The sequence below is a fragment of the Eschrichtius robustus genome, chromosome 16 (assembly GCF_028021215.1).
Source record: "Eschrichtius robustus isolate mEscRob2 chromosome 16, mEscRob2.pri, whole genome shotgun sequence".
NCBI lineage: Eukaryota > Metazoa > Chordata > Mammalia > Artiodactyla > Eschrichtiidae > Eschrichtius > Eschrichtius robustus.
This window is the reverse complement of record NC_090839.1, coordinates 14933137-14945391: the sequence shown is the minus strand read 5'-3', so window position 1 is coordinate 14945391 and position 12255 is coordinate 14933137. Positions and strand designations below refer to the sequence as shown.

Here is a 12255-nt window from a genome sequence, read left to right as displayed (position 1 = left end):
GATCTGCTTCAATATTCTTCATGAGACATTCCACTCAACTGGAAACTCATCCCCAACATATCTAAAATCAAACTTCTTATTCAACCCAATCAGGCCCAGACTGACTTTTTCATTTCTGCCTAAAATCATCTTCCCATTTACCATGGTTTAAGTTCTTGAAAGTTAACTGATTTTTCTTCTCTATCCCCATTAAGTCACTTGAATCCTGTTTTTCTCGTTCATTCTCATTGGATTTCTTTTTTTTTTTTTTTTTTTTTGATTTGGATTTCTAAGTTCAATCCAAACTCTTATTTTTATGCTGGCACCACCAAGAGTTTCCAAAAAACAAAACCAAAACCCAATCTTCCAGATTTCAATTCATTCAGCAAATACCAGATTAACCATCTGAATTTCCACCTGTTACCAGCTGCAGCTTGGCTATCATGCTTCTGGGCACCCTTCCCTAACAGATCTGGCCCCTTCGCATTTATTATTTCTCCCCCATTTCCTGATCCAACCTCCTTAGTTCTACTTAAGCTGTTCTTATGACTCAACTCACGCTATGCATCTCAGTATTTCTGTTCATACGGCTTTTCAACATGGAATGTTCTTCCTGCACTAACTCAGGTATCACCCAATCCTCAAAGGCAAGTTCATGTCCCATGTCTTCCAAGAAATCTCTAATCTCTAGTAACCGCTGATCTCTCCTCCTGCTAAACTCTTAGAGCACTTACTATTTCTATTACTCATCTTGATCTGGTTTACCTTTTTACAACGTCTTCTTGTGTGACCCACTTTAAGGATTACCTCCTCCGTAAAACCTGCCCTGAACTCCTGATCTTTTCCAACAAATATGCTCCTCCTCCATTCTTTTCCATCTCATCTACCTACTCAGTTGCTCAAGCCACGAAACTGGATGTCATCCTTTCCTTAAAGTCGCATCCACTCTTCCAATCACATTTCCAAATTCTGTTAACTCTTTCTCTGAAATTGATATCCATTCTGCCTGTTTCTTTACCTCTATAAGGTACCACTGAAGGCCAACCCCAAACCATCTCTCCCCAAAACCACAACAATAGCCTTCTAAAGTAGTCTCCGCACCTCTTCTCTTGCCTGTTTCCCAATCTTTCTCCAGATTACTCTGAAGTGATCTTTTACATACATAAAACCCTTCACTGGTTTCCCACAGTATTTCGAATTCAGTCTAAAATCTCTACTGAAGTTAGTAAGATTCTCCCTGGCCTTGGCTCCTGTCTTCTCCAACCTAGTCTCACCTTCTCCCTAGTTCACCACTTTCTTACCATATTGACCTTTCAGCTGTAACTAGTCAAGGTTTTTCCTGATGCCTCTACTTGAGTAGCAGGAACGAATCCATACTCATTTTCCAGGTCTCAGGCTGAAGTATCCCTTACTCCCTGATTCTGTTACTTTAAAAGTTTATCTTCTGTCCCTAAATCCTGGCCACTCTCTCTCATAGCACTTTGTTTTCACTCATTTATCACAATTTGACGTCACATATCAATTTACCTGTGTAATGTCTGTTTGCCCTTAGACTGTAAGTCCATGAGAACAAGCACTGTCAGTTTCACTCTCCATGATAAAGCCACCGCATACGTTTATATTGTCTGGCATGTAGCAGATGCTCCACGAGTATGTTAAATGAGTCTTGCTCTGCACACATATTTCTACTGCTGCACTTATCATACTGTTCTGTAGTTATTTGTTTACATGGCTTCCCTACCAAACAGTAAGCTCTTCCGAATGCTTTGTATCCATAGGACACAGAAAAGAGTTCAGTAAATGTTTAATGAATTGAATTGTTCAACTAAAATGTAAGCCTCTCAAGAGCAGGCATCATGTTTTCTTTATAGTTTTGTCATCTACCATGACTACATATATGGGCATTCATCATGATGCCCTCAGCTTGGAAGAAAACCTCAATTTCACTTCATCCACATGGTCACAGAAAAAACAATTTAAATGCCAATTCTGCTTCTATGAAAAGTCCTTGTCATATGTTTTAAGGCTCACAAGTACTCCTGATTTGTGGGAGCAGACATATGGGAGACTAGAGAATTTAAATGAGGACAGCTAAACATTTTTCCTATTAAAATAAAGTGCAGACTAACCAAGATTCTTACTTCAACTTTTATTATGTCACATAAATCCGCCTAACATGTGTAACATCTGATCTAGTGTATAATGTGGGCAAATCCCCAGGATCTAATGGGAAGGGACAACTGTAAAGTATTTCTGGATTAATGATCGGCAGATAAACCTGCCTTGGGGAGCAGTTAGAAACAGTTATTAGAGGTGGAATCAGATTTCAAGTGTTCTCTGGCAATCAAGGCTGAAAGAGATCATGAACCTGACAGACCACAGACCACACACAAAGCTGTGGGCTGGTGAAAACAGGGCTGGGGACAGGGACAAGAACACCACGTCAGAGCATGTTTTTCACAGACTTAGGATAATTATAAATGCCATATTTGGTGCTCATTCTTTTGAATCCACTGAAATACCTTACTCACCTGTCAAGAGTTTATCCCTGGAGGTTGACCATAGCACCCTAGATTCCCAAAATCTGGGTTCGTGCTTCCAGTTTGAGAAGGCAAGCACTCTCCCCCCCTCAATGAATCTAAAGTCTGTGTGCAACAAAACTACAAATTTCCCCTCAATTACCTTCTGGGTAAAAATGTAGAAGAGACGATATTCACACGGGGAAGAACCAAAGGAGTGGTAGAAGCAGGGACAGAGAGGATAGTAATTCTCTAAAATGAAAAGGCAAAGCTTTTTTTCCTTTCTCCAAAAGATGAGCAGTATGGCAGACTGCTGCTCTTCTGGAGACAAAAACAAAAAACCCTTTAAGGTCACTTTAGAACCCAAACAAAGAACTCCCCAGAACAAAAGGGCTCCTGCTTCTGGCCCCAACATCTTTCTCAAAGCAAGAACCGGATAACAAAAAGGTGGTACAGTGTGCAGGATTCAGAGTGCCGCAAGGATGAAGCCTGCTGAATGAGATGCTTGACCTCAGATAACAAGTGGGTTAGAAGTAAGTTTCTGGAGAATACAGTTCACTGTATCATCCCACGGTACCAGAGGTGTTTAACTGGAGACCAATGCATTGTACCCTCAGGTACCAGGTCACTAGAGGCTAAAAAGAAACTGAATAGTGGTTAAAGAAATTTCAGAACCACAGTCCACAAACTGAAGGCAAATGATAAAAACCACTAAAATTCTGTTGCAAATTCCTCAGCTATTCAGCAGGAGGGGGGAAAAGGCCAAATACTCTTTGCCTTGAGAGAAATAAAGTCACACCATTTGGAAACATCTGAGAGGTAAGGAGGGATGGGTGAAGGGAAAAACCATGGCAAGTGAGGTGCTTCTGGTAGAAGTGCTTCTCTTCCTGGGGACAACAGGGGTATGCAGAGCACTAGGCATTTGACAGCTTACTGATAAGATGATTATCTTGGACAACTGATGGACTTTGATCTTCTCTTTGTCTAGAGACTGAGACCTCAAGCCCAGGATGGTGTTCTTTGGCCTTGGCTGTACAGAAGGTTAGGGAGGAAGGCCTCTGTCCTATTCTTTGTTGGCATCTCCTTTTTTTCTTTCTGTTCACAGTAATATTTTCCTTGGGAGGCCAGCCTTTTTTTTTTTTTTTTGCTCCTGAAAAAAAATCCTTCATCAGCTCTTCGTACTTCTGTTCTGTCACAGATACTGTCCACAAATACCATTCTCTAAATGGCCGGCTGCTGTGTGATGTTGATCCCCCACCATGCGCTCCATGCTGTTAGAAACAGAGACGACAGACTTGTACAGAATTTTGCCATTAGGTGCAGGTAGGATACTGGGGTGCAATGAGATATCACACATTACAAATCCAAATTTTATAAGTGCCCATGCTTCTCCCTAGGAAGCACACTGATGATTTTCTCAAACACAAATACGACTCTTCTGTTGGTAGAGAGAGGCAGCACTTGCTGAGAACTGACGGCTCTTCTTTAAGTGTTAGTGCAGAGGTAATCACAGCCTGCAATCTGTAATTGTGAAGCCCACCTAGAGCTAGGGCTGTCTCATACCCAAGAAGCAAGCAGTTATCAAAGGAATTAACACTGTGGATACACAGAAATCACCTCGGGCTACATAAGAAACTTGTCTACAGTTAGGTTATTTCTTTTCTTTTTTAAAGAACTGAAATATAGTTGATGATGTCTAGGTTATTTTTGATGAACCAATCCTTGACGATTTTCACCAAAGAGGCACCAGGCCTAACATCCTTCACGAATACATAGGGAAATTCTCTGCAGAGTTCTTGATGTAGACAAGTTAATTCTATTTGCTTTTTTTCAGGTCATGTAGGAAGGTTTAGGAAATGCAGAGTCTCACTTGGGAGGCCACGTCTGCATAAGGATATATTCCAGAACTGGACTGCTGAAGTGTTGAGCTGAAGATGAAAACTGAGAACTGAGGTACGACTAGAATCATGGTCCAGTCTCTGAGGAAGGTAAGGACTGATGCCTAGCACCAATGCTAGACAAGCTGCATGGTAACTATGCAATGTACTCAATGCATACAATGGAGTCCAGTGAAGTGGTCCAAGGATTAAATGATGAGAATTCAGGCTGAAATCTGATCCAGAGCAGGGATCCCTGATGCAGAATTTTGTGCTTGGCTGGGCCAATATTGTCAGAACCACATTCTGACAGCTGGAGTCACCAGGGAGGCATATTACTGAACGGAGAGCAAAGCCAGCAAAACCGTGGCTTACAGAGACATTTGAAGAGGTGATAATCCTGTGAAAATTCCCAAAGATACTGAGGTGTTTTGACACTCAAGGTTAAAGTCCAGCAAAACAAGATGTTACAAAAGTCCTGCCAACATGCTTAAAAACAGTTCTCTTATTAAAAGTAGCAACACTGAAGACACAGAGTTACAACTTAAGGGAAATGTTTGCTATAGGTAGTGGGTTTTTTTCCTGTGAATAATGCATTTCCTTATGCCTGGGGGCATATAAAATGATTAGGGTTGCCAAATGAAGGCAGCTGGATTGTTGTCAACATACTGCTTCACTTGGAATTATCTCAAGGTTCTGACTGGAAGCACGCACCCAAAAAGACAGTGCTATCCAGTGTTCACCCTCAGAGAAATGATTAGCCCCTTCCAGACTAACCACACACCTTGCCTACTTACTGTATTTTATTTCTACCCTATTGGTATATCTTAAGAGATAATACGTGATCAGGGCAATGATCAAAATGTTAGTGTTCTATTCTGAATACAATGTTCAATTTATCTGGCTTTAAGGTTTGAAAATTTTTATTTTTATTAAATGTAAAGAAACCTGGGACTCTGCTTAGATTTTTAGATGGGGCCCAGAAAAGATTTTACTAGATGTGAACATCCTCTTCCCCGAACCTTACTAAGCATGACTATATGAAACTTAATCATGGTAAACAACATGTTGAGGAATCCAGTTAGGGACTATCACCAAGGAAGACTGATTCTTAACGGAATTTGAATTAGCCTAGCTGTCCCTCCTATTGATTGTAAATAAAGCGGGAAGCCACAGCCCTATCCACATCCCAAACAACCTCATTTTAGAACTTATTTCTGAGGAAGATGATATATTAAAAGGTATATAAAAGTAACGTGTATTTATATTTGTAAATCTGGTAAGGAGAACATTTTAAAAGGCCCCCTCCAATGTTGTTTGTATGTTTTTCCTTGGGGGGGGGGTATTAAAAGAAGAAAAAAAGCATAAAAATATTTCTTCTATTACAGATGAAATTATGGAGTGGCATTTTAGGTTGGGATGAAATTAATCTTTTAAATTTAATGCAGTTTAAAAATATAAATTGCCCTGGCAATGGCTATATTGGATTCCAACCAGGTGAGTTGGTTATTTCCCCTACATTGCCAATGTAGGTTGAATACCTACAATCAACTGGAAATGTTAAAAGCATCTGGTTAGGTATATTGTTAATGGAATGACATAAAATATTCTTCTCAATCCATAGCACAAATGGGAACTACTCTGTATTCTGCGATGTGCATCCCCCCTTTTTTGCCTGTGGAAACACACCAACATTACCTAGAGATCATAAGCATCATGGGGACAACAGAGAGGAGGAGGATTTTACTAGTGGAGCTTTATAGTGACCAACTCCACACTCCTGGTAAGCTACCTACTTCAGAAACACACACATTAGAGCTCCTTAGAAATTAGATGTACACCGTATCTCCTTTCAAGTCATTTAGCAACCACAACTTCCAGTGGAGCCCCGTATTTCTGACCAATAGATGCAAACTCTTAGCCACCTATATTCCATGTTTATTGGGGCAACAAGGAGCAACACAGAAGGGACTGCCCAACATCTGCAGCATGGTTAGATGCAGCACAACGGAAGCAGACATTATATGGATTTGCTGAAGTTCTACAGGATTCGTTTATGTTCTTTAGCATACCCACACATACACACAAAATGAATCAATACAGTATACACCTGCAAGCTGCAGGTGTTCCTTATGGTGTTAGAGCGAACAAACAGAATACCAATGTATATGCTCATTTCTGCAGTGAAACCAATGGATGACCAGGGTGTCCACCTAACAGCTGTAGTGTAGCTATAGTTGTGGTGTCAGACTCAACTCCTCTGTGCAGGCAGAGTGCTCAAAGAATCTTACTAAAATCAGCAGCATTACTTTGCCTCTAGGGTCTGCTTGAACTCTACAGAACAGACACATGTAATTTAATCCTGGTAGCTTAGAAAATATCCTTACATCCAAGTGGGCGCATATACACCAAACACACAGCAGCCATTCCTACCTATAAGTAGGTAACAAACTATAGGTGTTTTTGTTCCAAAGCAGGACAGCAGTATGTTATGTGTAAATGCCCAGCTAGTTGGGTATATCCCTAAGTGACCTGTGGAGCTACCAGTACAGACTAGGATTCATTGTACTCAGCAGTGTTCAGTTTATCACATGAAATGTAGTTTACTGTGGTATATAGTTTAGGTACATAGTTTACTGCAGAAAACTGGCGTTTTACTTAGGGGCAAAGGCAAAACCCATACTGAATATCCACTTGGGCCATGAAGAGACACCAGATATGAAATATATATGCCTGCATTCCACACAAAACCGCACACACTACATCCACTTGTGTGCTGTTTACGGAGCCAGACAGTTTGAATACAATATTCTCATCTTTGGTATAAATGGTAACGTTAATAAGGCTCTTCTTTAAAAGAAGGGACCAATTTAATGCACATCTTGAATACCTCTTTTGTAAACAGTGGAAGAACATCTGGGGAAATGCCTTTTATTTCCAGGAAAGCTAAGAAAAAGGGAGACTTCTGAGAGGTGGGGTGTTTTTCCCTTTTTATTTCCCCTCGATAGGTAACCCAAGCACGCGAGCACACAGGGGATCTGCAGCACAGGCACAGTAGCAATCTCTCAAGCAGCACTTTCTGTAAACCTGGGTTAACATCTGGACCAGCAGCCATTTGGAATGAAGAGTCGAATCTCTGCTGCCTGCTGCAGTGCAGCGCAGCACACACCAACGACCCTCGGGCACTCCTCCTGCTGTGGAGGCTCCCATTGACACGTGAGCTGCGGACAGACAGAGGTTTATCCTCTTCCAATCGCCTGCAACTTATGTTGCAAGCTGAACTTGCTGGGTTTGTCACGGAAAACACAAAGCTTCCTCTGCATCTCCTGATGTAAGTTTTAAAAAAGCAGCAAGGCCCTTCACACAAGGTTCATGTTCTTATTGTTTGCTTGAGCGTTTCTGATTTGTTGGGGGGAAGAAAAGACCCTTGATGTACGAAGTTGGGCTTAACTCCCCAGAGCCCAACTCTCCCAAGGTAACTCACTGCTTCAGGGTACTTTACCTTCGTGTGGGGCTGGGTCTTGATGGAGCCGTATTCATATTTCTTCTTTCCGCTGCCTTATTAATATCTGAAAAGAATAATCAACCCATCTGTTCAATGCTACGGAATAAAAACAAGATCATCAGCACATTTCAAATGAAAGCAACAACAAAAAAACTACAATGACAACCAGATGGTGTAAGAAAATCCATTCAGCAGACGCACAGTCACTTGGGCAATTTTTATTAAGTTATGGCAGTACATTGTCATGGCTTCGTAGGGAATGTCCCTCAGTTTTCTAGCTAACACGTAATTTGTGTAAAACTGATTATGTCAATGCTTTAACACTATGCCAAGCCTAAACCTAACAACTGCCCCCTCTGAAAGGGGAAAAGGTTGTCTTCTAAACTCTTGGAGAACCAGCTGTAAGATTCTTTTTTGAGGGAGGAGAAAGGAAGAAAGAGAATTAAAAAAAAAAAAAAAAAAGAAAGAGCAAAGGCAAATAGTTCCATTTTATGCTATAAAGAAGTAATGGCTGGAATCCACTGTCTTAAAACTTCGAATATTCCATGAAGCAGGGCCTCCTTTTAGTTTGCCTTGTGTTGCATTCCACTGGATAGAATCTTCCAGGATGAGATGTAGGAAAGAAATTTATTATTTTCTAAACAAAGTATATGACATGTTGACATCTATAACCCTCATAGATAAGTACCTAAGAACAAAAACTGGCATTTGGTATAGTAAGGTTAGGTAACAAAACACTCATCGTAAGTTTTCGTTACAGAAGCCTAGCATACACAACCAGATAAAGAACAGTGGAAACATACAAACTTACAGAAAGCCAATTTGTGCACTTAAAGCCTCCCTGCTAAAAACAAAACAAACCTGCTCTGCAAAAACTGAAAAATAAAAACACCATTATGTAAGTAAGAACTGATGAAGTATCTAAAATACCAATCCATGCCCAAAGATAACACTTGACAATTTTTATATGCCTTAAAGATAAATAAGTACATTAAAGATTTCATACTTTAGTAAATGGAGAAATAAAACTGCTTTCTGCTGCAGTGTAATTTTATTCCCCTTGTTCCATATTAAGCAGTTAACAGTGTATCTAATGACATTAAATGGTATTAAGCACTTACATAGAGTGCTTTAAAACAGTAATTATGTGTTTGAAAAATTCTAACCAGAATCTTATCATGTGAAAGACCACAGTAATAACAAAACTTAAGAAGTCTTGTATAGCCTTTACCCTGCTATGTTGTCAACTTTTGAGTTCCTGTTCAAGCGAGAATGATCTTCAATTCCATTTTAAGTCAAAGTCCATTATCTTTAGGAGAATGGCTTTTGACCAAACTGAAGGTAACAAAATACGTTCTCTAAAGGACTTGGCCAGTAATACCTGACCATGGGTTTGGTACTGCATGTCACAAGTTACAACCCTTAAAGTTCACTAAGGCCTGAATTACATGTTGTATAATGACATGTCTTACAGGGAGTATCTAGTTCCTTTTATATGTAATTGTGAAGAGTATCAGTTCAGGTTTAGAAGGGCCTACTGACCTAGTCTGCTCACTTACTTTGTACTGCTTTCTAATATATGGCGACTATGATTCAGAGACAAATGTAATGTCTTTATTTAAGTAGTTTTCAAAGTATCTCTGGAATACATGGGGAGTGGTGTTAGTGGTGTGCAGATTCTTTTAAACAGGTATCATAGGGACTTCCCTAGTGGCACAGTGGATAAGACTCCACACTCCCGATGCAAGAGGCCTGGGTTCAATCTCTAGTCAGGGAACTAGATCCCACATGCATGCCGCAACTAAAAGTTTGCATGCCACAACTAAGGAGCCCACGAGCCGCAACTAAGGAGCCTGCCTGCCGCAACTAAGGAGCCCACTTGCCACAACTAAGACCTGGAGCAACCAAATAGCTATTTTAAAATAAATAAATAAATAAATAAATAAATAGGTACCATATTTCCCAGCAGGATTCCCTGTATTATTAAATGGCCTTGTGAATGAAGAAAACTCATCTAAACATTGACTTGACCTGGCAAATGTTTAGGTGACAGTATGGAACATATGGTACTACTCTAATTGGTGTCTATAAATACTATATAATTTTGCCCTCATCATATGAAAAGGACTACTATATTGTATAATTATATCCAATTCTGTGAGGGCCATTATATATAGGACTGGGGAGACCAAAGTAGTCACGTACCATACACCTTTGGAGCAAAACTGGTTCCAGTTAGAATGAATGAGGTACATATTTTCCTTTGAAGTTGGTGAAATTTTTTTGCGATCATTTGAAAGATTTAAAAATTCAAGATTATATCTTTAAACGATTCTGATTGTAATTTGCCTCCTAGTATCTATTTTCATGGAGTAGTCCAAAGGAATTATATTTGGATGGTGTGGCTTATGTTTCTTTTGCAAAAAAGAAAATTCTTAGACTATTTTCTTAATTTTAGGAGTTAGCAAACTTTTAGTGTGGTATGTCAAGTGTTTGTTTATTCATTCCTCTTTAAGAGTTCCTTAAACCTCCACCTTGAGTAAGATATGGAGAAAATGAGACCTGGAAAATTTTGATAGTCTCATTGCCATCTAAGAGGACTCACTGCTCAGGTTAGGGTAGAGGTGGAGAGGTTTTCAGTGAGAGTTATGAAAAACTATCATCACCACCAATTCCCATACAGAAAAAATCCTAACATATGTGCACACAGAACTTTTGGAAAACCTAGGAGTTCAGAAATACAGGAAGACTACAGAAGCTACCAAAAGTGGAAATAACTTCAGGGAGCTTATCATGGTACAGCAAAGATTTAAAGAATCAGAAAAAAAAACCTTGCCCCAGCCCAATTTTCTGTCACACAATTTGAAAACTCATCAATTGGAGGTTCATTTGAACAAGTTTCTCTCTGAAAATGCAAATACTGGGACTGGTAAAGGAGGCTTTTGTATTAATTAGTTGAATTAGATTATTTTATTTCTTAATCCTTACTGAGATACATAATCTACACCAAGGAAACAGAAATATTAATGTAAAGGAGAAGGGAAAACAGATGGAAAGACAATTTGGGAATCTTTCTGGACATTAGGTGGGAAACAAAATTGGAGAGAATATAATTAACAAGAGGGCAGTGGTAACTTAAGAGCCTCCAAGGAGAGGTGGAATGCCTCCTCTGCATATAAAAGGGAAGAAATGGTGCTTCTTTTCCCTCCTGCTTTATTTTATCCGGGCCAACTCAGTCTCTTAGTGTCTCTTCCACCTCAGTTTGGTTGGTAGTTCTATACTTTGTCAATTTATTAGCAATGTGAATGCCATTCAAAATCACCATCACCACAAGGTGCTTAACTTTCACCTGAATATCTATGATTTCCAAGGGGTGAAAACAGTTAAAAGTACTACTCAGGTAAGAATTTTTAGACAAGAAAAACAGCATCAATTGAAGGGATTTACATAAAGGGAAAAAATGGGAAAAAAATCTGGAAAACATAATGTTATACAGGAAGTGGCAGAGCTATTTTAAATCACAAAAGAATGGGGTAAAGAACTCCCAGAGGAAGACACAATGCCTAATCTACAACTTTATTTTAGACTAATATGCCAGACAGGGTTCACACAATGGTTCTTAGATATGTTATAAATAAAAATGCATGTTTCATTCATAGTATCAGAAACTGCTTTGCTCTATTTTTTTTTTTTTTTTAATTTATTTACTTTTGGCTGCATTGTTGCGGCGCACGGGCTTCTCATTGCAGCGGCTTCTCTTGTTGCGGAGCACGTGCTCTAGGTGCGCGGGCTTCAGCAGTTGTGGCACATGGGCTCAGCAGTTGTGGCACGCGGGCTCTAGAGCACAACAGGCTCAGTAGTTTGCTCCGCTACATGTGGGATCTTCCCGGCCCAGGGCTCAAACCCGTGTCCCCTGCACTGGCAGGCGGACTCTTAACCACTGCGCCAACAGGGAAGCCCCATGCTCTATTTTTTAATTGTATCACTGTAAAATAATTCTTTTCACCTTAAAACCAATTTTTATACTTCAAAGACGATCACAATGGAAAACAGTGAGAACAACTCTAAACAAGTGCATTTTGAACCACAACATTTGACAGTACCACTACTGGTTGAAATAACCCAGAAGCCTACACAATTTCTTTTTCTTTCTCTTCTTTTTTTTTTTGGCTGCGCCGCAGGGCTTGCAGGATCTTAGTTCCCTGACTAGGGATCGAACCCAGGCCCCGTGCAGTGGAAGCACAGAGTCCTAACCACTGGACTGCCAGGGAATTCACTACAATTTCAGTAAGTGATTACAAATGAAATACAGCTTGCCAAAAGGTCTAGTTGAAAAGCAACCAACAATCAGGAATTATTAAATTGGAGATACATG

General features: G+C 39.9%; 1 protein-coding gene across 3 annotated transcripts in view; it reads right to left on the bottom strand.

Annotated features, from left to right (window-relative positions):
* Positions 1-12255, bottom strand: part of NCOA5 (nuclear receptor coactivator 5) — a 30014-nt gene that overhangs the window by 10412 nt on the left and 7347 nt on the right. For 2 of the 3 annotated variants that reach the window (XM_068524107.1, XM_068524109.1), the window contains exon 2: positions 7878-7944. The exons of the other annotated variant lie outside the window; for it this stretch is intronic. In XM_068524107.1, the coding sequence (XP_068380208.1) occupies positions 7878-7915 (38 nt within the window). In that variant the 5' untranslated portion in view covers positions 7916-7944. The remainder of the gene's footprint in view (positions 1-7877; positions 7945-12255) is intronic. 3 annotated transcript variants of the gene reach the window in all.